Below are 27,495 nucleotides of genomic sequence, written 5' to 3'. Positions count from 1 at the left end.
CCACGATGCACACTAACGAAACCCAAACCCCCGGTTCTGATACACAGACGCTGGCGAAGCTGCCTTCTTTGTATCTCACCGTCACTTGATTTTCTTTTTATTCAGTTTTATTGAGTGTTCCTGCCAGTCCCCGCATGTTGCTGTATGCTGGATATGTTCACATGTATTGTCTCTTTCTTTCAGGTGTGTAATAGAAACCACAGCATAGAGAGAAGTGTGTACACTGCTTCTTACAGGAAAAGGCGATGGAAAAGTGCACTTGAATAAAAGTGCACTTTTGTTATACTTTTACACCAATATATGTTCCTGTGTTTGAACGACACGGGCAGATGGGGAGTGTCTGATGATTGCATATTGCTACCGAAGTTACTGGTCTTTACCATTCTTTCCTCTGCATGTCCTGGAGTACAAAAGAAACAGCATACAGCAACATGCGGGACTGGCAGGAACACTCAATAAAACTGAATAAAAAGAAAATCAAGTGACGGTGAGATATAAGAAGGCAGCTTCGCCAGCGCCTGTGTGTCAGAACCGGTGGGGTGCGTTAGTATGCAGTGTGGTACAACAGAGCTATAGCGCGCCTGTATTCTGTTTCTTTTGTACCCAGGGCACGCAGAGGAGAGAATAGTAAAGAGCAGTAAGTTCGGCGCTATATGCAATCATCAGACACTCCCCATCTGCCCGTTGTTTTGTTATACTTTTCAATACTTTTATACTGCTCAAACGGGCATGCTCAAAAATACACGTAATGCCACGAAAAGTGCACGCAGACACTTCATTTCGCAAACAAAACAAGTGCACTTTTATTCAAAACTACCTGTATAACCAAGAAAAAGAAAGCAAGTTACAGTAGGCGATTGATACGACAGCTTGCATGGTGCAATGCTAAGAAGTGCAGATTTTCATTCCGTGCTATATAAAATCATCACATTCAAATATTAACAGTTCCCACACACCCAAGGACCGTCCTTCCTACATTTACGACACGGTGACTTGTTGCCGTGTACACACCTCTCTGTGCTATGGTTTCTATTACACTGAATGAGCACCTGACACTGTACTTTCTTCCCTGGTGGAAGGTCCCGCATCAGAGAATTTCCAGTTCCTGCATAAATTCACACCCGATCTGACGCTGTTCGCTTTCAAATAATATTGCATTAGTGCGATTATATTTTCACATATATTGTCTCTTTCTTTCAGGTGTGTAATAGAAACCACAGCATAGAGAGAAGTGTGTACACTGCTTCTTACAGGAAAAGGCGATGGAAAAAGTGCACTTGAATAAAAGTGCACTTTTGTTATACTTTTACACCAATATATGTTCCTGTGTTTGAACGACACGGGCAGATGGGGAGTGTCTGATGATTGCATATAGCCGGTTACTGGTCTTTACCATTCTTTCCTCTGCATGTCCTGGAGTACAAATGAAACAGCATACAGCAACATGCGGGGACTGGCAGGAACACTCAATAAAACTGAATAAAAAGAAAAGCAAGTGACGGTGAGATACGAAGAAGGCAGCTTCGCCAGCGTTTGTGTGGAATCGGGGGGTTTGGCGTTAGTATGCATCGTGGTACACTGCAGAGCTATAGCGCGTCTTTAGTGAAAACAGCCGTGTCAGATGGGGTTGTATGGATTGATTCTGAACGAGACTGACAGAATGAAAAGTGAATTAAAAAAAAAGCTAACCTTTACAAGGATCATAAATTGCACCGGCTGTTACAGACTGAAATCAAATGTATGCTTTTATTCTAAAACAGTAAGTCTAAGAGCGGTTTACTTCTCAAATTGGAGGGGCAGAGGATCGAACTCGTGACCTCTTGATTCCCAAGCGGGGACTGAGTCTATTGAACCACAGAGGCAGTCACAATAAACTGCTGTAAATGTTGCATGTTAAGGCGGCTTTTTGTTTCTGCAGTTACATTTTTGAATAAAAGCGCAATTGTGTTATTCTTGTGAAAATGTTTCTTTGCTATTTGAACTTCAGGCTTCATACACTATATAGTTTATGCCTACATTTTGTCATCTACTACTAGAATATAAAAAACGTTTCTGTTTTAACAATGTGTTGACACAGATTACTGCAGAAACGGAACAGACATGAAATGCGTGTTTTCCAAACAACGATCTATTATTTCCACTCTAAAACTCCACTTCACTCCCAGATACTCAATCAAGGCATGAGCTGAGAGAAGTTCGTGCACGTTCTAAATTGGTGGGGGGATGGAATAGCCGGCTGCTCCTACGCTTCTCTTTATCAGCACATTTAGAAGACAAAGGGCGCTGGCGGAGAGGTGTGAAGGGATTTAAGAAGCAGTTTAAGGTGGGACGGAATTACGAGTTTTTTCGTAGTCTCTGGTAATTCTAGTGTTAAATCAATGTTGCACAATTTTACCACTTCAGTGTTCACAATTTGACGGCTCTGCTCCAGCTGTGCAAATGAATGTTCCCACCAAGGGATGAGACATAAGTTTGATAGAACTTAATGTATTTCATTCAAACTGTTTTAATCTCTCATCTGGCAGAGATGAAATTTGAGTTTAAAAACAAAGCCTTTGTCGTAGAGCTTTTTCTTCTTTTTTTTATCCCCAGGAATACCTGTTTAAATGTTTAAGAGCAAGCTATCACTTATAGCATGAAAGTGGTTACTACATTTATTTTAATGATTTGTTTTTTAAATGTCTTTGTACAGAGTTATTGGGTGTTAAGTAAGGAATTATTATTGATATTTTACTAAACTTCTTTGTCCAATTTTCCTTGTTCATGAAATCCCATTGAAGAATTTATTGCTAATATAAAGTAAGTATGCCAAAAACTGTATTTTAGCCCATGCTTCCCTGCAGAACTGCCTTAACTCTCCCATATTCTTTGGTTGTCTTCTGTGTATGGCTTTCAAGTCATTCCACAGCATCTCAATAGGATTGAGATCTGGGCTCTGACTGGGCCACTCCAAAAGGCGGACTTTCTTCTTCTGAAGCCAATGTGCTGTGGATTTGCTGCAATGCTTGGGGTCATTGTCCTGTTGCATCACCCAGCCTCTTCTGAGCATAAGTTGACGGACAGACACCCTCACATTATCCTGGAGAATTTGTTGATAAACTTGTGAATTAATTTTCACCTCAATGATGGCAAGCTGTCCAGGCCCTGATGCAGCAAAGCAGGCACAAATCATGATGTTCTCTCCACCATACTTTACTGTAGGGATGATGTTTTGATGTTGATATGCAGTGCTATTATTATGCCAAATGAAGTTCTGCTTCTTCCTCCCAAATAGTTAAATTTTGGTTTCATCAATCAATAAAACATTTTCCCAGTACCATTGTAGAATGTCCAAGTGCTCTTTCGTAAACTTCAGGCGCTCAGCAATGTTCTTTTTTGATAGTAGTGGCTTCCTTTTGGTGTCTTGCTATGGACTCCTTTCTTGTTCAATGTTTTGCGTATAGTTGATTCATCAACAGAAATGTCAGCCAGTTCTAATGACTTCTTCAAGTCCTTTGCTGTCATTCTAGGGTTCTTCTTTACCTCATTGCTGACTTAGCTTTGTGCTCTTGGGGTCACCTTGGCAGGGCGCCCACTTCTAGGCAGAGTAGTTACAATACCAAATTGTCTCCAGTTATAGACAACTAGCCTAACAGTAGATTGATGAATATGTAAAATCGTTGAGATGACTTTGTAACTCTTTCCAGCCTCATGTAGATTAACAATTCTCGATTGTAGCTCTTCAGACAGCTCTTTTGTGCCATCTGGATATACTTCTTGTCTAAAGCTCAAGCTCAAACTTTACAGTGTTTTTTATCAATCAAAGTAATTCTTGGCTCACACCTCTGAACTTGTTTCATTAAATTGACTCCAGGGGCCTAATGTATAAACTGTGCGTACACACAAAAATGTTGCGTACAAACGTTTCCACACTCAAATCATGATGTATAAAACCTAAACTTGGCATAAAGCCACACACATTTTCACGGTAGCTCCAACCCTGGAGTACACAAGTTCTCCTCTTGGTTTTGTAAACTGGCGGCACCCAGTGTCAATGTAATGCTACTGTTCCTGTGTGGTTACCCTTTCTTTTTTAGATCCACATCCCTGACGCAGCTTTATCATATACACTGAAACTAAGTGCATATTGTTTATTAGTTTAAAGCATCTGATTGTAATTAACCTGTAACAATATAATGGTCTATGAAATAGCCTAAATATTCTAAATGCCATAGCTGCTTTAGCATTGTTACTCTCACAGCACCTTCTTATGCTTCTTTCAGCTACTCCCGTTAGTGGTTGCCACAGCGGTTAATCTTTTTCCATATTACTCTCACTACAACACTCTGAGTATTTAAATCACTATATCTGAGTGGGTAATCACACCTCAGCAGCTGATTGGAAAGAGAATTATCAGGATACAGCATCAAGCACACGCTGCCTCAGCCGTGCAGCCTATTGAACTGCTCTCATACGACAAACCCTTCACAGCCTTTCCTCGCGGTTCAGAAACAGTTTCATCCCAAGTAATCTAAACACACTCGATCAGTCTACCATGTGCTCCTTGTAGAACGCTTTGTACTTATAAGTACAATTACCTCACTGTAAACTTGCGATACAGTTATAATATTGCACAACCTGAGCCACTTTATGAAGCACATATTTACATATGATGGCGATATCATTTTTAAGATGAAATGCAACAAAATATGTTTATTGTACAGATAAAACTTTAACTTTATTTAAATAATCTATATTGTTAATAATTAAACATGTGAGGACACAGTGCTGCAGCGCTAGAGAGGAGCTAGTGCTCCGTTCAGGGATTGTTCCTGCCTCGTGTTGTATTCTTACTGTGGCTGGAGCGACACTGGAAGGATAGATGTATATAATCATTAAACATGTACAACAAAGATATTTTAATGTTCCTTAAAAGTTTTGAAGAATCGGTGTTCTAAGCTTACAGATGGCTTAACGTTTATTACATAGCTGGCAATTGTGTGGCAATTGTGTATTTGGAGAAAGAAAAGGAAGGACAGGATTTGGAGGTTAGTACATTTGAAAGAGACAGTGCTGCTGCAATAAATTATTTCACCGAAGGTCGCGTACAGCAAAGCAAGCATTTTGCGTGAAGCAGGAATAATCACTGCGCCACCGTGTTCCCATGTTTAATAACATACTTTAACTCCTATCATCATGAAATTGATATCACGTACACATCTCAGTATTTTAATTATTCAGATAGCTGTAATATTATGAATGTAATGGATTGTGTGTCCTGTTGGAGGAAAAGAAAGCCTGGAAGCACATAATGATTCACACACAGAGCTCACAGATCAAATACAAAATAAAGCATTTAACGTGCTACCTCAATTACGATGGGAGAAACTAGTAAATTAAACGATTTAAAGATAAAGTTTATGATGTTCTACTTTAATGACAAAATAAACTGCGTGATTAAAGTGGAAATGTTGAGATTAAAGTTGACGTTTCGTGCTTTTTTCCCCACCGTGTGACTATTTTTTTTCTCTGTACCCTAATAAGCTTTCATATGACACTCAGATGGTGGGCTACGACTCACCTTTTCACTGCGACTTTGATATCTGACAACTTCTTTTTTATTTTGGGCACTGTGCGACTTTGAGAACTTGAGCTTTCGAGTTTCTCCGACACGATATGTCACTCGATCAACTTCCTTTTGTTGTTATAAAAATTGTAAAATTTTCCTTGCCTCAACTTGGTATTCACTGAAATTCTATTTTCCCCCGTGCTTTTGCCATCGTCTTTTCACAGCAGGCTGAGCTTAAGGGCTATTTACCTGTATATTGATTTGCATATTCAAAGAGGCGTAATTCTGGGAGGAGTTGGGGCGGGACAGCAGGCGCATGCATGTGCGTTACTTTTCACGCTGACTGGGATTTATGGAGCAGAAGAACGTGGAAGTTAGCGTTCACACAGATTTTTTTTTTGTGCATACGAACAAATCCGCTTTTGTGCTTACACCATGTTATAGTGTAAATTCTACACATGTCGTTACGCATGAGGCCCCAGGTGTGCTAAATTCTGACTGCAATGAGCTTTTTAAAAGTCATTAGCTTACGGTTCACTTACTTTTTCCAACCTGCAGTTTCACAGTTTGAATGATTCATTCAATATGGTCAAAACTTCTCTGAAAATCTGTGTATTTTTAGTTATTGGACATTGTGTTTGCTCATTATTGTGACTGACATGAAGATATGACCATGTTTCATATGGGAATTAGACAAAAATAGATAATTCCTAGGGGTTCACATACTTTTTGCTTTGGCTGTATATACATTGGTTGGGATACACTGGTTTATATGGATGGATGGATGGATAGATAGATAGCTCAAAAAAATTAAAGGAACACTTTTAAATCAGATTAAGGCATCAAGTCAATGAAACTTCTTAGATATTAATCTGGTCAGTTCAGTAGCAGAGGGGGTTGAATGAAACAACAACAGGTGCACTAGAGTGGCAACAATGAGACTACCCCCAAAACAGGAATGGTTTAAAAGGTGGAGGCCAGTGATATTTTTCCCTTCTCATCTTTTCTGACTGTTTTTTCACTAGTTTTGCATTTGGCTATGTTCAGTGTCACTACAGGTATCATGAGGTGATACCTGGACCCTACAGAGGTTGCACAGGTAGTCCAACTTCTCCAGGATGGCACATGAATAAATGCCATTGCCAGAAGGTTTGCCATTTCTCTCAGCACAGTTTCAAGCGCATGGAAGAGATTCCAAGAGACAGGCAGGGCCATAGAAGGTCCTTACCTCTTCAGAAGGACTGGTATTTGCTCTTTTGGGCAGACAGGCATGGCGCAGCCACCTGTTTAACATCTCCCATTCACTTCATCACTGCTTCAATGTTGTTGTCATTATTGTACACATTTTATACAAGTAGCATATGTCTGTTCGTTGCTTATTATTTCTTAAGTCTCTCTAGGTGGGGGTATTGGGGGGCTCAATTCCAAGGCCATTTTCTTTCATTATTTAAAACACTCGCACAGATACAGTACCTGCCCCCTTCACCACTCTGTCCTGGCTTGTTGCGTCCACCTCACTCGCTCCATATCATTGCAATTGCAGTACGTCCCATTTTTCCACCCCATGAAATGCTTGTTTATTGTTGACCAAAAGCCACATGGTGATTTCAGTTATTCCTTACTGGCAGCAGTTCCTTAAAGGGCGATCTGCTTCAGGAAAGATACGAGTCCCATTTGCTGAAAGGACATTATGGAGGAAAACACTGGAGTTGCGCAGTTTATTCTGAGTGTTGATCAGTGATCAGGGATCAAAATTAACAGAATCTTCCTGCTTCACAAACAACTGATTTTTAAATGTTTTTATAGTAAAGCTGACAAAACCACACACACACTCAAACTCACAAATCATCAGTCACACATACTACTAATTAAGCATATCTGTCGGGGCAATCTTTTTTTGCCTCATAAAATGTTAGTTCATCATTGATAGAAAACAGCACGGTAATTTCTATTATTCCTCATTGGCATAATTTAATTTAAAGATGATCTATGTCACAAGATGTGAAAACTTTTTGAATACTTATTCCCTGAACACTATACATTTTTTAAATTAACTTCTAATATTTTCAACAAAACATGAAATAACAAATTATGCAAAATATGGCTTCTGTCACATAGACAAGTGATACTGCTATGTTACTGGACGTGTATGCTACCTTCTGTGTTTAATTGTCCACTTTTGCTTCTATAAGATGCAGTTTTTCACGTGATGTGGCTTGGTAATGTTTCAGTCTGAGCAGCCCCTGGTCTGAGCTCTGTCCCTATACAATTTCCTGCCTATAACATTCATAATCTGATATGGAAGTAACGCTCTGCACTGCCTACCTCTATGTTATTCATTCGTCTCCCCGCTGCTTGCTTGAGTCTCTCTGACTCGTCATTTGCAATCAACAATATGGGAAGCCTATATTTCTTTATTCCTGATTACTAAAATAATCCAGGGAGTTTGTTTCCCCAAAAACAGAATTTAGACCAGCGACTTGACTTCTTTGACAGCACTGTCTCAAACGCCATCTCCAGCTGAGTTGTACCATTCTCTGCATACTGTGGCTGCCACTGTCACTGCTGGTACTAAGGGGTGATTCACCTTCCCACTTTAAAAGATGTAACTGATGAAAAAGGCAATTTTATTAGTTAACCCATTATATATTCAAATTGTGTACAGCTGTTAAAGGTACAAAGAGCACCTTTTGCACTAATTTACAATCTACATTATAATTTTGTATTTATATCTATAACAGTTACTTATTTTTATTATTACATTTTCTAAATAAGAGCATCAGTGTTTTTTGCGATCTACTTAGGGAGACCTCTGTTTTTCTGACAGAATTGCAGACAAAAGTCTAAATAAATTACATTAAAAATAATTAATAAACAGTTGGCTTTCTATGTTTGTGTACTCATCTTCTGTAAAACAATGCATGTATGTGATTCAATATGTGCACAAGTAAAGTCATGGCCGAAATTATCGGCACCCCTGGAATTTTCCCAGAAAATGCAACATTTCTCCCAGAAAATTGTTACAATTACTTTTTGGTAAAGCTCATCATTCTCCTGTTTACAGAAAATGGAATTAGGCCTATGAAGAAAAGAACACAGTACCTATAGTTAAACTTGGTGGAGGTTCTAAGATGTTTTGCTGCCTCTGACACTGGATGCCTTGACTGTTTGCAAGGCATCATGAAATCTGAAGACTTCCAAAAGATATTGGGGCACAATGTAGGGCCCAGTGTCAGAAAGCTGGGTCTGCATCAGAGGTCATGAGTGTTCCAGCAGGACAATGACCCTAAACATAGCTCTAAAAGCACCCAGAAATAGTTAAGACAAAGCGCTGGAGAGCTCTGAAGTGGCCAGCAATGAGTCCGGATCTAAATCCGATTGAATGCTTATGGAGAGATCTCAAAATTGCTGTTGGGAGAAGGCGCCCTTCAAATCTGAGAGACCTTGAGCAGTTTGCAAAAGAGTGGTCGGAAATTCCAGTTGAGAGGTGTAACAAGCTAGTTGATGGTTATAGGAAGTGCTTGATTTCAGTTAATTTTTCCAAAGGGCGTGCAACTAAATATTAAGTTGAGGGTGCCAATAATTTTGCTCAGCCTGGTTTTTGAGTTTTGTGTGAAATGATGTTAGATTTGGCTTTTTTTCCTCTATTTTTTGTGTTGTTCCAAAGCACATAAAGGAAATAAACATGTATATACCAAAACCATTTGTAACTGCAACAATTTTCTGGGAGAAATGGTGCATTTTCTGGGAAAATTCCAGGGGTGCTGATAATTTCGGCCATGACTGTAGATCAGTATAGATGCACTATTTTTTTCTTTTCTTCTAGAAGGCACCTTTTGTTCATGGTCAAAAGTACTGCATTTCATTGGCCCTCTTATCATCACATAAAAAGCCCACTATTCAAATTGACACTGCCGTTGCAGAATATTTTCTATTTCAAGTTGTTTGGAAAACATTGCAATTCATTTTAGTTAATGAAGTGAAAAAACTGGAACACCAACATACTTTGAGCAGTTTTATAGCAATTCATTATGCACTTTATGTAAATATTCTATTAAATATGTGTGAGTATGTAATTTTATATATATATTTTTTACATTTATTTTATTAACATCCTTTTATTTAATTAACATTTTTCCTAATTACTTCATTTTCCTTCCCTTATCTTAAATCTTTTTAGTACTACATAATGAAACAGATTGCTGCCAGTTTTAGTTTAACTGAAAGTGTTCGCTAAATTTAAAGTGAAAATATATGGAAGCAATATACAGTATGTTTCACAAAGTTAATCATTCTTATGTGTACTCAAACTGTATTAGCCTATCTGTTAGGTTTGAAAACATAATGGGAGGTCTGAAAGTCGAAGGTACATTTTATGAAAAGGATTTACGAATTGTTAGTGAGCTCAACACTATCAACTGCCAGACAGTGTTCGGAAGCCACGAAGAAGGCTAACAAAATGTTATGTTGTAGAGCACAATGTGTAGAGTACATGTCTAAGGAGGTTATGCTCAAGCTTTATAATTCACTTGTGAAGCCTCAAATGGAGTACTATGTACAGTTTTGGTCTACAGGCTACAAAAAGGATGTAACCGAGCTGGAAAAAGTCCAGAGAAGAGCATCTAGGCTGATTCCAGGGCTATAGAAGATAAACAATGAGGAAAAATGAAAGTATTTTCAGTTAAAGCAAATGAAGATGAAGAGGGGAGATGATTGAAGTGTTTAAAATTATGAAGGGAATTAGTACAATGGATCAAGACTTTTATTTTAAAATGAGTTCATCAACACAGGGACAAAATTGGAAACATGTTAAGGACAAATTTTCCACAAACATTAGGAAGTTTCATGTTGGAGAAATTCAAGATATTTTGCTACTTAAGCAATATGTTAAGTACAGATGGAGCTGTGGGAAAAGCAGTAACAGCAAGGGTGAGATGTACTCTTCATTATTACTTCTAATGGAATCTCTCTGGCATTACTGACTGGAGTTTATGAACGCTGTATGAGATATATAGTATGGTCTACAGGAGTGAGATGTGGCTAATTAAAGTGGAACACAAAGCAAAGCTGGGAATAACACACTTGAGAATGTGGATATATGGAGTATTATGGAGTGAGAGGAAGAATGATGAGTTAAATGAGACTTGTTGTGGAGGCTGACATGGCTTGAGCATGTGAAGAGAAAGGCACAGAATGACCGGGTGAAGAGGTACATCAAGGTGGAGGTTGAGGGAATAAGGGCAAAGAAGAGGCCTTTGGTCAGTGTTAGGCGATATGAAAAGTACAGGTGTTACTGCTAATGATATTCTAGACTGCGAAAAGTGAAGGAAAAAGATTTGAGACCCCAGTTAACCTGAGTAAACCCCAAAAAATGCCATTAAACTGGTGATGATAATTAACTATAAAAATAGCTGACACATATGGTTTAAAAAATGCTTTACATCACAGTGAACCTAAACAATATAATGTACTTACAGTTTATACAAACAATTACTGAAATTATTTGTTTAAAAGACTATTATATACTGCATTGTACAATATCAACACATACTAACAACTGAGCCATGCAGACAACCTTACTTTGTTTATAATATTAGATGATACTTCCAGAGAAAGGCTTAGTTTTAAAAAATATTTTTTATAACAATTTTTATATGTTTCATTTATAATAAATCTATTGCTTATTTTAAAAAAAAAAAGTTTAAAATATTACCAATAATACATGAAAGGATACCAAAAGTATTTCTTCACATACCTCTACATTGACTACTATGAAGCAAATATACTTTCAGCCAGCAGCATAAAAAAATATTTCTTACCTTAAGCAGCCAGGTAAGAACAGAATCTCTATATGGAATAAATTTATTCTTTCTTGTTGAATGGTCAGAAAGGGCAGAAATAACTAAACCCAGTGTTGTTAAAGATCTAAAAAAAATAAAAGTAAAATTATACTATTGAACACAAAAAAAATAAGTAATAATTAAATAAAAGTACATCCAAAATATAACAAAATACTGGCATAGTATTTTCAACTTTACCAGCAAACACTTTAAAAGCAATTTGTTTGCATAACCACAAGTACTTCAAGGATTTTATCTCTGTGCCAATTTTCACAAAAATCTTTACAAAAATGCAAAACATGCTAAAACACACAACTACACATAAAATAAAACAACATAAACACAATATAAAAAATATATATAATATATTAAATTAAAATACCTAACTTGAATTAAAAAAAAAAAAGTATTTGATTTGAATACACCAAAACACTGCACCTGCCTAATGCCGATCAGAAGCAAAATAAGGAGTATAACAACTGAAGGCACAAGCCCCAGAGGTTTTACCTGTACTTGGGAACAACAAGAAGATGAGTGTTAGTGAGCAAAGAGTTGTGTCAATCACATACCGGTTTATCAAACTAGATAAATAACCATGTTCATTTTAATATGCTTTTCTACTGGAAGCCTGTTCAAATGGCATAAAACTAGGATTATGCTTGAATACATCTTGGTACAAGTCAACAGAAGTGCCAGTGAAGTCTGCACCATCATCTAAAGATTACATATGGATCTTTTCGCAGGCCACAATATAAAGAATTATAATAATCCAAGAGCGAAAGGATGAAAGAATTAAGTGGTGTTTTAGCAGAAGCAAAATTAACATATGGACAAATTCAAACAATGTTCCTTAAATGAAAGTAAACAGAAGCCACTTTTATTTGTGTATTAAAAGGGAGTGTTGAGTCAAATACTACAATATGCAAAGAATAGCTAAAATTGCTTTTAATACAGCTTAAGGCTAAGTTGTCACATAGGATTTTCACATTTTTGCATGATCCCATAAATAACATCCCAGTTTTGGCCACTTTTAAATGCAAATCAAAAATTTTTTCATCCAACAGCAAATTTTGATTTAGCAATCAGAAAGTTTTGCCTAATAAGTGAAAATGTCCTCATTCATCCATATAAATATCATCAGTATAAATATGTAACTGTAAACCTGCGTAACAAATAATATTCCCCAAAGAAAATATATATACAAGAAAAAAATAGGGCTTTATATTCAGCTTTGCGGTACACTACACTATACTACAAAAGGTATTGTTACAGATTAAAATGATTTACAGCAATATACTGACCACAAGTTCACAAATAGAGATCAAACTATTTCAGGAAAGTACTTTACATTCCTACACATGAAGCCAAATAATGTAGAAAAATCTAATGATTAACCTAATGTTGAATGCAGCCCACATATCCAGCAAAAGTGCAATAAAATAAGATCCATATCACAGCTCGACAGCCAATTCCTCAGTACTTGGACAAAGTGGTTTTGGTAATACGAGCTGGAGGTGTAATGATTCTCCTAATGGACGGTTCGGTTCACACCACATTGTTTTAAGAAAAAAATTCTGGTTTGTATTAAATCACCAACATTTAGAAACACTAAGAAGGACACCAAAGAACACGGTAGATCAAATTAATTTCACATAAATTTTTAACGCCAACATACACAAATAAATTGCAATTATCTTAAGACCGGTATAAGAAAAAAAAATTAAAAAAATTAAAAAACAGTAAGAAATAAAAAGTGGTTAGTGCATTCAGTTAACCACATACTTTGAGGAAATGCTTCAATTAAGTTTTCAGTTGTTCTTCAAGAACACAATCATGTCCTCGTTCTCAAATGGTAGACTTGCTCTCTGTGCTAAGACAATGTCCCCTGCACTACAGAAAACCCTCTCATTAGGGACAGATGTTGTTGGAAAGGGCAGAGATTTAAAACGCGTGTCAAGTGCAGTACTCACATTAAGAAAATGATTAAAGTGTTGACCAGTCAGGGTATCTGTTGTTGATATCAAGTACAACGGTAGATTTGACATCTTTCGCAACTGCTGAATCTGAGTCACTCTGCTTCACAGATGCCAAGATTGTGCTTTTCGAAGGCACATCACTGCAACTGTTTCCAGCTGTTCAGTGTTCAAAAGAGCTGTTACCGTTTTCAGTGGTTTAAGAACCATGTCATCTGCTATTTTTAAATCAGACAGAGTAACAATGTCCTTAATGTTTCTCTTACTAATCCTGTCTGTAAGTGGTGAGAAAACAGTAACCTGCTGTTCAAGGTAGCAGTGAAGCATGTCATGGTTTGAGTTTCAACTAGTGGGAACAAGGATTAAGCTTGTGTGAAGAAAGCTGGGGAATCTCGTTTTTCCTTTAGCATGACTGCAGCAGCAGTGATATGATGGAAAAATGTGACCATTTTTTTTCACTCTGTCGAACACCAGGCTATCTGGTTAATGTCCATTCCCTTTCGTTATGCCAGGGTAACTATAAGTGCAGAGCATCAAACGTGCTTAAAATCATTCAACTGTAATCACAACACTCTTGCTGTTAGCTGTTGTCACAGAAATGATGGAGTAGTTCTATCACTTTTCCACTCTGCTTCAGCTTCCTATAGTATTTCTGACAAGTGGTCACTTGTGCGACTTTCACAGAAAGCTCATGTCTGGAGAACTGGGTTTACATTCACTAAGTTGTCTGTAATATAGCGCACCATGATTGTGATGAAGCTTTCTGTTGCAAGAGAGCTCCACCCATCCTAGTTAAAGCATCGCTCAAATTCTCCAGCAGTTTAGCCTTTATTTTGCTGTAAAGTTTAGGCAACTCATTTTGACTGAAATGTGGTCAGCTCTGCACTTCATATCTGGGTTCCAGTACATGGAGCAAATGTTTGTATTTCCTCAATTTCATTTTTTAATTTATAAGTTCCTTATTAATTTCACATTGGCTATTTCACAGATCCACAATCTTCACAGCTATGCACAGCAGAGAAAAAAGTTTAGGGAGTAGTAATAACTTTTTTTAAAATGAATGTCAGTTGAACTTTGCACTGGTCCCTAGAGAAGTGTGCGTTGTAGTATAGATTTCTGGACAAGCCCTTCTTATGAAATGTCATAGATTTGGAGGTTTGACTGACATTTTCGACGGGGGAACTTAATTGGGTACAATAACGGTCACATTCACCTTACCTTTATAGAGAAAAGAGCTTCCCATGCATTCGTTGCATATTTTCAATATTTTTGCTTTAAAAAATATCAGGTTATCTGTTGCAATAATGCCCCAAAAGCACCAGGCAAGTCCTTCCTACAAGCCAAGTCATGTAGTCAGTGATGCAGCTTAGAAAATAAAGGTGTTAGATAAACTTTGTGCTGGTGTAATGAAAAGCTGATTTTCAGCCACAAATCTGGTGTTACTGTTAATGATTTAATCCAACTGTCTGTCCATCAGTCATTCAGAATATGAAACCAATGCATGAAGCACTTTTTCTCGCCATCAGCATCTTTTTTTTTGTAAATGTGTCCCATCTCCCCTCCGCCGCAGCTCAGCTCAGGCAAAACATTTCCCAGCTCAAGTCTTGTTTATCTGCGTGTGAGTTCCCTGGAGTTGTATAGGGTAAATAACATACAGTTCTTTGAAACACATGCATTTCATGTGTGTTCCGTGTCTACAATGATCTAAGAAAGTGAAGGATGACAGGAAATGCAAGAAATGTTGAATACACATCTAAAACACAAACTTTTTTCATGTCATAGTACTAATGACAAAATTTTGACATAAAGTGTATAATGTGTGAAGTCTGAACTCTAAACATCAAATACCTGTAAATACTTTCACAAAAAGTACAAGTATAACAAAACAAGTGTGCTTTTAATCAAGAATATTGACAAAAAAAAGAAGTTGGCTTAGACATGACTACTTGTGTGATGCAGTGGTAAGAAATGCTGACTCGAAATCAAGGACTTGGGTTTGATGCTGCCCGCTTCCCAGAATTAACATTTTGAGTAGTGAGCTGCTCTTATTGCTACTATTATATAATAAAAACCTACATTTGACTCTAGACTGTAACAGCCGGTCTAAATTTATGGTATTTGTTAAGGTTACCATTTTATTTTTTTTTAAAGTCAGTTTTATTCTCTCTGTCACGTTCACAATCCCCTCGATCTGACACTGCTGTTTTCAAATAAAGACGTGCTATAACAGAGGTGAACTCAGATGAGGACAATGGTTCTACAAAGCACATTGGAGAAAGAGAACAGAAGCCCTCCCCCTCAAGAAACGTCCACTCACACATCAAGAACAACACTAATGTACCAGGCGTAAAGGCGAAAGATGACACCATTTGGATGCAGCAAGAGATCGGTGTCATCCTGCCATTCAGTCTGCCCTACATGTATCCCTGTTCGAAACAGCAGGGCTTACATAGCTCACCAAGGTATTGTGCAAAGTCCAATTTGTGATTATGTTTTGTGATGGTCTTTATATGAAAAACATGTATGTGTTACTTATATAAATGCCATATCGAATGTTAACCTCTATTTATTTACTTATCTTCCTACAGCGTAAAGTCAGATGTAGACTGCAGAGCTTCTTCTGTTTGAGGGAGTGCCATGGCGACAATTCAGTATGCAAGCAAAGGTACGAGAATTCAGTCAGACTTCTTTTTTTGGGCACATACACGGTCAGATCTAAACACTAGCGTAGAGAGTCACGCACATACTGGCATGTCTTAAAGCTGCAGGTGGAAGTTTGTGTTGCACTTTATGTAACTGATCTTTTCCTAAAAAAAAAAAAAAGTGACTAGCAGGATGACACCCGAACTCTTGCTGCATCTAAACGGTGCAATCATTCGCCTTTACGCCTGGTGCAGTTGCGTTGTTCTGTGTGAGAGTGGACATTTCTTGTGGGGAGGGCTTCTGTTCTCTTTCTCCAATGATTGAGCCTTAATCCACATCTGAGTTCACCTCTGTTATAGCACATCTTTACTTGAAAGCAGCAGTGTCAGATCAGGGGGAGAGTGAACATGACTGAGAGAATAAAACTGACTTAAAAAAAAAAAAAGAGAGAGAACAACAACTTTTACTAGTACCATAAATTTAGACCAGCTGTTGCAGACTCAAATGAAATGTATGTTTTTATTGTATAATAGTAACAATAACAGCAGCTCACTACTCAAAATGTTAATTCTGGGAAGCGGCCAGTATCGAACCCTTGACCTCTTGATTATAAGAATCAGCATTTCTTACCGTTGCACCATCCAAGCAGTCATGTCAGCAGCTAACACTGAGCCAACTTCTTTTTCTTTAGTTATATTCTTGAATAAAAGCGCACTTGTTTTGTTATACTTGTACCTTTTGTGAAAGTGTTTATTTGATATTTGGACTTCATTCTTCACACATTAAACACTTCATGTCTACATTTTTCAATTATTACTTATGTTTATTTTTTAACAATGTGCTTACATAGATTTCAAATGACAATATATTATTTACCCTCTACAATTCTAGGCACCTCACTCCCAGATAAACCACTTGAGCACTGAGAATCTTCTTTGAGACTTGAGCTGTGGCGTTGTTGGTGGGTGGGGTGTTATAGCAGGCTGCTTGCAGCTTGTGCTAATTGACACATTTAAAACACAAAAGACACTGATGGAGAGGTGCAGAGGGATTTAAGGTGGACTGGAATTATACGTTTTTTCATAGTCGTTGGTAGTTCTAGTGTGAAATTCAATAACTTAGGAAAAGGTTGTCACTGAGCCCTGACCGGGGTCTGAATGTAGATTTTTACTGGTAGCAATGCTTTCAACCTTTCACTGCTCTGTTTGGTAGTTTTTCAACCTAATACAGTCACATTAATGAAAATTTCTGAAACAGTAAGACTGCACACAATATAAAATAAAGCAGTTCATCAAAATGAGCAGCTGAATTTGTTTACAGACTGAAACATTGTCTTTAACAAGGCCAGAAAAGGAAATTAAACAATAACCAAATTGTACACACAAGTCCTGTTTAACCAGAAAAAAAAATTGTTGCGTAATCTCTGTGTTGAAAAAACTGGGGAAAATAAATAACACATATAAGGATCAAATTAAATCATTCAAAAAAACACATTAATTTAACAATGACAAACTCAAATGAAAACAAAATGTATTCAAAGGACAGAAAAAAAAATAATTTTTAAGGATGCAAGCCAGTCATTATTCACTGCATTACTTACAGAATAAGACCACCATGTCTTTATACAGCAGCCTGACAAAAGCACGAATGACACACTGGCAGAACATTTCAAATTTAAAAGTTGTATCCACATGGTAATTCAAAAAAAGAGTAGTCCCATAATAAACAGTGTATCACATTCACTTCTAATATCAGTTTTATTAAATGAAAAAAAAATGATCAATATAACAATGAAGTGCTGCACCTTGCAAATTGTGCTCTACTGCTTGCAGGGATAAACAAAGCAAAATGCTTAAGCACCCTTCACTTGTTATTTTTTTCATTAATTTTATTTAAAAAAAGCGACATTCCCTACATTCAAGTCAAACTTTAACAAACCAGAATTCAACCCCCACCCGAAAGAAAGAGGCATCAGCAAATCTTTATATATAAAAAAAAAAAAGGAGAATGTACTTTTCCCCCCCAATATGAATGTTATTTGTAAAATTTGATTACTTAGATCTTGCCATATTTTTAAAAAGTTCTGAACAGCCTCTAAGTGAGAATTTTTTTTTTCCAATTTCAGAGTGAAGAACATCAGTTACCTACTGACTTACAACAAATGGGCTGGAATTCTTCCAGTTGATATATTCTAACTACTTCTTCTTACGTACTAGTAGTCTGATAAAGATAATTACAATCAGTTTGTCCTTCTTCAATTCAAGTCCATCCAGGAGTACACAAAACACAGCTGTTAATGGGTTGGAAGTGATTGTGACACCAAGGCTGTCTGATAGGATTTCGAAGTTTAATCCAGAATGATCTTAATTTAATGCACGCCCAGAACATGTGGTCCAGTGAGGCTGAAGCTACACTGCAAAGTTCACAGGTTGAATCTTGCACCGGATATATTTTAGACAGTTTTAAAATGAGATACACGTGCTTCATAAAATATTTTAAATTCAATGACTGACTGTTTTGCATAAATGGAGCTGGAGTGTATTCAATGCATGGCTACCTTCCACTCCTATTCTGAAATGATAAGTGATAGATCCTTTCCCCGTCGTACCCTGGGATCTTTGAAAGGAAGAGACTTTAAAATGTTTTTATATGTTATTGAGATGTGTCAGTATTGCCTCTGGAGTAAAATGGGTGGAAGGTGAAAAAAAAGCGCTTCATGCATTGGTTTCATATTCTGAATGAATGATGGACAGACAATTGGATTATCAGTATACTGACAATAATTTGTATTTACTGGGGAACAAAGCAGGGCATATAAAGAAGTACAAAATTTTATATCTACTGCAGACCAGGTCTGTGTATATTCATCAATTTGTGTCAATTTCCAGGTCTTTCTAACATGCATATTTCCCACCCAAATTGAAATTGAAAGTTAACTAGTGTCATGTCCCCTTTCTGCTTTAGGTCATTGCAGAGTTGCCCCTTTGGATGTGTGGATGTTTCAAATTCCAAATATATGAGGTTATAATTTAATCTAATTTCTTAAAGAAGAATTTGTTAATGTATATTTGAATGCTCTGAAGCAGAATAAGAAACCTGGGAAGGATGTTCATCTTGACAGTATAGATTCTGCCTGCTAATGTGAGATGGAGTGTGGCCCATCCATTTACATCTTGTTTATTTTTTTCCATGCAGATAGCAAAATTTCATTGAAAAAGATCTTTTATATAAAAGATCTAGGTATTTAAATTGATCTGCTAAAATAAATGAGAAGATTTTATATGCTAGAGTTTTCACTGTAAAAAAACACTTTTATTCAAATTAATTTTGAGGTCCAGATATCCTTTGAAATTCTGCTAGTGCACTGAGGGTTGCAGTACAGAAGTTTGTGGGTCTGATATATATATATATATATATATATATATATATATATATATATATATATATATATATATATATATATATATTAGTACCATATCATCTAAATATAGTGATATTTTCTGTTCAAGTCCTTCTCTGGTAATCCCATTTTTCTCTGATGCATTTCATTAATGAATGGCCAATGGCTCAATGGTGACTGCAAAGAGCAATGGTGATGTGGTCGTCCTTGTTCCATATTCACAATCAAGTTTGAAGTAGTTTTAAATAATGTTAATACAAATAGAAGCTTCTGGAATGGTACAAAGTAGCTTGATCCATGTACATGTTTGGATCAAACCAAAATTTGTTATAATCTGGTGAATATGTATTCCCATTCAACCATGTCAAAAGCTTTTTCAGCATGCGTAGATAATAACAGTAATCACAATTTTAAACCCTGCCTTACGCGCTCAACAGTATGAAAGTTAATGTGCAGTGCCGTACGTTAAAACGCAATGAAGGCAAAGTAAAGCATTTTTAAGTATAGCAGCAACTGAGGTTTGACAAGAAAAGTTTATAGAAGAAATACTTTTTCTCATTTTTATTTGCTTTTTATTCTACGTGTGTAGCAAAGTTTTCTTTTGTCACTTGTATTAATTATTTGCTTTGAATTTTCACTAAATCTTTTAAAACTAACTTTTGGACTGAGAGATTTCTTTCGGCACTTGTTTTACCCATGCTTGATCCTGCCTTATGCACCTACAGCTACATAGTAGATAAGGCAAAAGACAACAATAAGAGTCTTTCGGTATTTTAGTAGAAAAAGAACAGTCAAGGAGGAAGTCAAGTGCATCAAATAAAGGGGAATTAAAAGATACAGACAGTGAAATAGCGGACACTCTAAACTTGCATTTTTCTGAGGTTTTCACAAGGCAGGAAGTGGATAACCTCCCAGTAGTAAATGGGACTTCTAAGGAGGTACTGAGGGATTTGGAAATTGTAGAAAGAGAAGTACTGCTCAGATTAAATACTCAAACAAATCACCAGGACAAGATAATATTTACCCCTGAGTTCTTAAGGAGGCTAGCTAGTACATATATAACAACAACATTTATTTATATAGCACAATGTAGCTCAAAGTGCTTTACATGATGAAGAAAAAGGAAAAAGACAAAATAAATAATTAAAATTAGGGAACACTAATTAACATAGAATTAAAGTAAGGTCCGATGGCCAGGGAGGACAGAAAAAACAAAAAAAAACTCCAGATGGCTACAGAAAAAAAAATCTGCAGGGGTTCCAGGCCACGAGACCACCTAGCCCCCTTCTAGGCATTCTACCTAACATAAATGACCTCAATCAGTCCTCATTGTATTCTGGATTCTCATGGAACAATTTGATGATGACAATGATGGTCATGTGGACTTCTGGCCTTTAATCCATCAATGTAAGGACATCACGGTGCTGTGAAACCCTCGATACATATTTTTAGGAAGTCACTGTGCACTAGGGCAATTCCAAATGACTGGAAAATGGCAAATATTATCCTGGTATATATAAAATTGTGGCAGGGCAGCTCCAGGCAACTATAGGAAAGTGAGCTTAACATGCATCACAGCAAAATTAATGGAAGGAATTATTCAAGATAAGATTGAGCAACCAATATCAAGTACAGGAGTTTTTTCTTAATAGTCAGGATGGGTCCAGAAGAGGGAGGTTATAATATACTAACATGCTGGAATTCTATGAGGAAGTAACACAAAAATATGAGCGAAGTGAAGCATATGATATTTATCTTAACTTTCAGAAAGAATTTGATAAGGTGCCACATGAGAGGTTGGGCATCAAACTGAAAGAAGTTGAGGTTCAGAGTGATGGTTTTAGATGGGTGCAGGATTGGCTCAGACACAGGAAGTAGAGGGTGATGGTGCGAGGAACCTTAGAATAGGTGGATGTTAAGAGTGGTGTTTCACAGGGGTCAGTGCTGGGGCTGCTGCTATTTGTAATATACTGTATATCTATATATATATCTATATATATATATCTATATCTCTCTATATATATATATACACATATATATATCTCTCTCTATATATATATATATATATATATATATATACACATATATATATATCTCTATATATATATATATATATCTCTATATATATATATATATATATATATATATATATATATATATATATATATATATATATATATACACATATATATATATGATTTAGATAGGAACAGAAGTAACTTACATATATTTTCCTATATTTTCTAAATCAGTTCTTGCCAGAATGTTTTTAAAGCTTGCAGTAAAGTTATTCCTTAAACATACATCCTGGTCTTTTACAGTATATACTGAAGCAGCAATTCTTTTCTGTTGTCAATTTAGTCATTTCTCTTGTGTATATCCTTCTTTATGTCACTTTTCATATCACAGCTATTTAACTTTTAAATAGCACATAAAGGTGAATACACAAATAACAAAAAGCCACAACTTCACTAAAGACACTAAAGAATTTTAATTTATTATCCTATACCATTCCTAAGACCAATAAGTGAATGAATAAATTACTTTTTATACACATTAAGAAATCTGTAATAACTGATAAAAATAACTAATATTACCACAAAGTTAATGTAGAAAAACATATATAGAATGAAAAGATACTCACTTATTGATGTTGCTCCCTTCTTTTAATCTTTCTCCTACAGCTCCAGTCTTGGTTGCCCTCTCACTGCCAGCCAAATCCACCAAACTCAGCTTACTAACCTTCTCCCCTGATGTCTGAAAAAATATTTTAAAAGGTCAACTGACAAAAGCTAGAACTTTCAAGAAAAGCAAAAATCTTGAGAGTAATACAAATAAGGCAGAATTACTATAAATAAACTCAGAATTTATCTAAATTGTTTCATTAATATATCAGTTGCAGGCCACATGACTTCACTGGGCTGTAACTGGACATCTAGCATCCCCACTCTATCTGTAGTATGTACTATGGGCAAATGCTTGAAATGGGAGTAAAAAAACAATAAATAAAAAAGTAGCTCTGAAATGCAATTAGGCACATTTAATTTTATTCTTGTTTATAATATAATGTACCTATGACATTTTATCAAGCCTATCTCTTTTGTGAATTCACTTGGGGAGGAAACATGGCAGGAGATCTTAGCCTTATTTGGAGAGGAAAGAGTTTGTGGTTGTGGTATGGAAGAAAAAGGGGAAGAGAGGGCAAATTGCACATATCTTAAATGCCCAAACTGCAAGTGTATACTACATTTACCACACCATTTCAATCAAAGACAAGCCTGGGCATTCACAAACTCCTACATATTAAGATGAAACCTAGGAAACAATGACCCACCTCAACATTGCTTTTCGTTAAAGTATTAAAGGTCTCAGTTCTGAGCATAAAAGAAACAAGTTAAACAATGTACACATGCCGTAACATTCAGGTGAGTTAAGCAATTAAGTTAACTAGGGATGCAACAATACAATTTTTCTCAGACCGAGAACAACTTCTTTTTAGGTATTCACCAATAAAGATACATTGTAGTGGGGCTGGAAGATAGTATTTCTTCATGTCCATCAATTGCATAGTTTAGATTAAAACACCATTTTTAAAATGGTCAAATTCCAGAAATAAAAAAATTGAAATCACATACATGTCATCTATGTAAGCCAAATCAACATTGCTTCAAGTTTTCAATATGGGATACAATACTACAACACAGGAATTTTGCTAAATATAACAAGAACATTTTTCTTACTAGTATTCCATTTTTTAAGATAGCTCAGTGGCATAAAAGTATACAGGTCAAAAATCACTGGGAACACCTGCTACTGGACAGGTCTACGACTCTTTTGGAAAGCAACTGGCAGAATCCTTTTGATGAACAGAAACTTAAGAAAGCTGTTTTATTAACAATATGTGAAAGTGCACTAAGTAATCGCTCACCCTCTACTAGTGTATGCATGGAGCTGAAAAATATTTCCTTAAAATCTGAGACAAAGTGAGGAACCACACTTTGTTAACTGACCAGTACACAAGTGGTTTGTCTGAACGAGAAACTGTTGTCTCTCCTAGGTATGTTTCCAGCTATACGGCAGCAGCTACTGGAACACAGTTCACTGATGCCACTGTATGTTCACCTATGATTTCACTAAACATGCTCTTCAAACCACTACTCAGCTGGTACTTCCAGGGAGTTTTGGCATGCAGTGCCACATAATCTTGTCCAGCTGCCACAGCTCCAGCAACACAGTCTCCTAGGCTGTATATATATTTGAAAAGCACTGATCCTGCAACAGGAAACATTTTTTATGATTATATGCAATCAAAAGACAATTTTTGATACTTAGACATTTTATGTAATTAACTGAAGGGATTGTTCCAAAATGCTACATATTTATATTAAGAAATTTTGGCAATTAAGGATTTTTTATTAATTAGTCACCCTGGAGAAGTATTTAATAATAAATTCTTCAAATTTATTTACACATAGTCATTTTCAGGACACAGATTTTTGAAAAACTACTGCTAACACATGCAGGTTCAAAAGAATATCAATTGATATGAGTGAAAATAACATATACTCCATTAAACATATTTTTAATAGCAAGTATATGGAACATGAAAATAATGAATAGGGACAGAAATATATGATCTTTATTAGACAAAAGCAAAAATAATACTGCTCCACTAAACTAATCAATTTGAATGCAGTCGTCAATATTGATGCAGACACAAATAACCAATAAAACTAACTTGCTTGCAATGTTATACAATAAATAACAAAACAATAAACCAATATTAAAATATTTTCACAATATGAAACAATGATGACGCACAACACAAATTTCTATTTGGTATTCCATATTTCTATTCTAACTTCTGTCAGAAAACATATGTATCGGATATGTGTTTTGCAAAGAAATACACTCTTCGCATCTATAAAAAACAAATTTACCTTTGGCTCTATGGCTAAAGGATGTGGGCTAGTAACTCTAAGGTTGCTGGTTTGAAACCTAACAGTGACAGAAGGAAAGCTACTCTGTTGGTCCCTTAACCTGCAATTGCTGCATGGACACTGTACAAAATAGATGAGCCTTAGCTCTGACCCCAAAATTCTCTGGAGAGTAAGCTGGGGTATGTGAAAGAATGACAAATTCCTAATACAAGAAATTGTACATGGCAAATAAAGGATTAAAAATCACACTAAAAAAATATGATCCACCAAAATTTGTATATACAGTGCATCCGGAAAGTATTCACAGCACATCACTTTTTCCACATTTTGTTATGTTACAGCCTTATTCCAAAATGGATTCAATTCATTTTTGTTCCTCAGAATTCTACACACTACACCCCATAATAACAACGTAAAACAAGTTTACTTGAGGTTTTTGCAAATTTATTAAAAATAAAAAAAACTGAGAAATCACATGTACATAAGTATTCACAGCCTTTGCCATGAAGCTACAAATTGAGCTTAGGTGCACCCTGTTTCCCCTGATCATCCTTGAGATGTTTCTGCAGCTTAATTGGAGTCCACCTGTGGTAAATTCAGTTGATTGGACGTGATTTGGAAAGGCACACACCTGTCTATAGAAGGTCCCACATTTGACAGTTCATGTCAGAGCACAAACCAAGCATTAAGTCCAAGGAATTGTCTGTAGACCTCCAAGACAGGATTGTCTCGAGGCACAAATCTGGGGAAGGTTGCAGAAAAATTTCTGCTGCTTTGAAGGTCCCAATGAGTACAGTGGCTTCCATCATCCGTAAGTGGAAAAAGTTCGAAACCACCAGGACTCTTCTTAGAGCTGGCCGGCTATCTAAACTGAGCGATCGGGGGAGAAGGGCCTTAGTCAGGGAGGTGACCAAGAACCTGATGGTCACTCTGTCAGAGCTCCAGATGTCCTCTGTGGAAAGAGAAGAACCTTCCAGAAGGACAACCATCTCTGCAGCAATCCACCAATCAAGCCTGTATGGTAGAGTGGCCAGACGGAAGCCACTCCTTAGTAAAAGGCACATGACAGCCCGCCTGGAGTTTGCCAAAAGGCACCTGAAGGACTCGCAGACTATGAGAAAAAAATTCTCTGGTCTGATGAGACAAAGATTGAACTCTTTGGTGTGAATGCCAGGCATCACGTTTGGAGGAAACCAGGCACCGCTCATCAACAGGTCAATACCATCCCTACAGTGAAGTATGGTGGTGGCAACATCATGCTGTGGGGATGTTTTTCAGCAGCATGAACTGGGAGACTAGTCAGGACAAAGGGAAAGATGACTGCAGCAATTTACAGAGACATCCTGGATGAAAACCTGCTTCAGAGTGCTCTTGACTTCAGACTGGGGCGACGGTTCATCTTTCAGCAGGACAGCGACCCTAAGCACACAGCCAAGATCTCAAAGAAGTGACTTCAGGACAACTCTGTGAATGTCCTTGAGTGGCCCAGCCAGAGCCCAGACTTGAATCCGATTGAACATCTCTGGACAGATCTTAAAATGGCTGTGCACCGACGTTTCCCATCCAACCTGATGGAGCTTGAGAGGTGCTGCAAAGAGGAATGGGCAAAACTGGCCAAGGATAAGTGTGCCAAGCTTGTGGCATCATATTCAAAACGACTTGAGGCTGCAATTTCTACCAAAGGTGCATCGACAAAGTTTGGAGCAAAGGCTGTGAATACTTATGTACATGTGATTTTTCAGATTTTTTTTTATTTTTAATAAATTTGCAAAAACCTCAAGTAAACTTTTTTTCACGTTGTCAGTATGGGGTGTTGTGTGTAGAATTCTGAGGAAAAAAATGAATTGAATCTATTTTGGAATAAGGCTGTAACATAACAAAATGTGGAAAAAGTGATGCGCTGTGAATACTTTCTGGATGCACTGTATATTAGGTGACCTCTGAGCATTTCATTTCATTAATTAAAACACAAAGTAATCATGTCAAAAACAAACTCTTCAATTACAAGATGTTTAGTAGGTAACAAAATGTTTCTAAATTAATAAAATACTTGAAAAATACATAGCGTAGATTAAATAGTGAAGTTTATATCTTTTTTCTTTTAATTTTAAGAAGGCCGTCTTAGCATTTACTGTTTAGTTTCTCCATTAAAAATAGAGTATGTGACCTAGAAAAAAAGCTAACAGTGTGTATTAAATGGGCATACCTTGGATCAACTAGAGTGATGACACTGATTGTCTTCTAAGAGGAAGTACACTAAGCCAAAATGTTTATTTCATGCCCGTATGTCACAGCATCAGCAACACTTCAAAATATAAAATGCCCTCTGCCACTGCCAGCCAGAGTGCATGAGCAACACAGGAAAAGCTTGGGACTCCACTGCCATCAACTGATCCTCAAGAACAATATATTGAGCAAGCGCTTCTGTTATTTTTACTGCCCATGGGTTATCGTTTGACATCTTTTCTCTCCTTGGTAGAGTCTGCCACAACTTTGGTTGTTGCTGTGCACCATCAGAGGAAACTTCAGTGTGATCATTCTTATCTTTACTTTAACACTTTACAGTCTGGTAGGCTATGGTTTTCATCATTTTTCCCCCACTCCTGAACATTCACACAATCATTTATGCATATAAGCATTGGTGCATATTTACATGACAATTACAAGTACATGAGCACCGCATCGGACCAAAAATCTTTGCTAGTATCTGTATTTTTGTATCCCTAAAGTTAACATATGAAAGCTGTAGTATTTCAGATTTTTTATTTACTTCATTCAAGAGTCAATCAATTTTTTGGTTATTAAATATTTTTGTAACAATGACTCATATTCAAAAATAATAGCAAAAACAATGTATGTGTTAGTATACATTAAATATGTGTTTTTAACAGCACTTTACAAACATAAAAATGGAGCTTAAACAGGTCTGTGGTGGCTCAATAGCTTTCATGCACAGCAGATTCCAATTCAAGCAATGTTGAAATGTTACTGATTGATGTGTGTTAGTGGTGGAGGGTCTGTAATTAACTATTGTTCAATTTTAAACACGATTTTTTTAAAGAATACCCAACAGAGTAGAATCCAATGATTAGCTACTGAAAAATAACCATTAATTCAAAATTACCAATACTAGCATAGAATCATTGTTAGT

The 27,495-nt window shown here is 36.5% G+C and overlaps 1 protein-coding gene across 1 annotated transcript in view; it reads right to left on the bottom strand.

The window, feature by feature from the left end:
* Positions 1-27,495, bottom strand: part of LOC120526634 (kinesin-like protein KIF13B) — a 655,733-nt gene that overhangs the window by 464,835 nt on the left and 163,403 nt on the right. The window contains exons 6-7 of the mRNA XM_039749796.1: positions 22,049-22,161; positions 11,368-11,473 (exon numbers count right to left, since the gene is read on the bottom strand). Coding sequence (XP_039605730.1) covers positions 11,368-11,473; positions 22,049-22,161 — 219 coding nt within the window. The remainder of the gene's footprint in view (positions 1-11,367; positions 11,474-22,048; positions 22,162-27,495) is intronic.

This window comes from Polypterus senegalus, chromosome 3 (assembly GCF_016835505.1).
Source record: "Polypterus senegalus isolate Bchr_013 chromosome 3, ASM1683550v1, whole genome shotgun sequence".
Lineage (NCBI taxonomy): Eukaryota > Metazoa > Chordata > Cladistia > Polypteriformes > Polypteridae > Polypterus > Polypterus senegalus.
The sequence above is the reverse complement of the archived record's forward strand: the minus strand, read 5'-3'. Positions and strand labels throughout refer to the sequence as shown.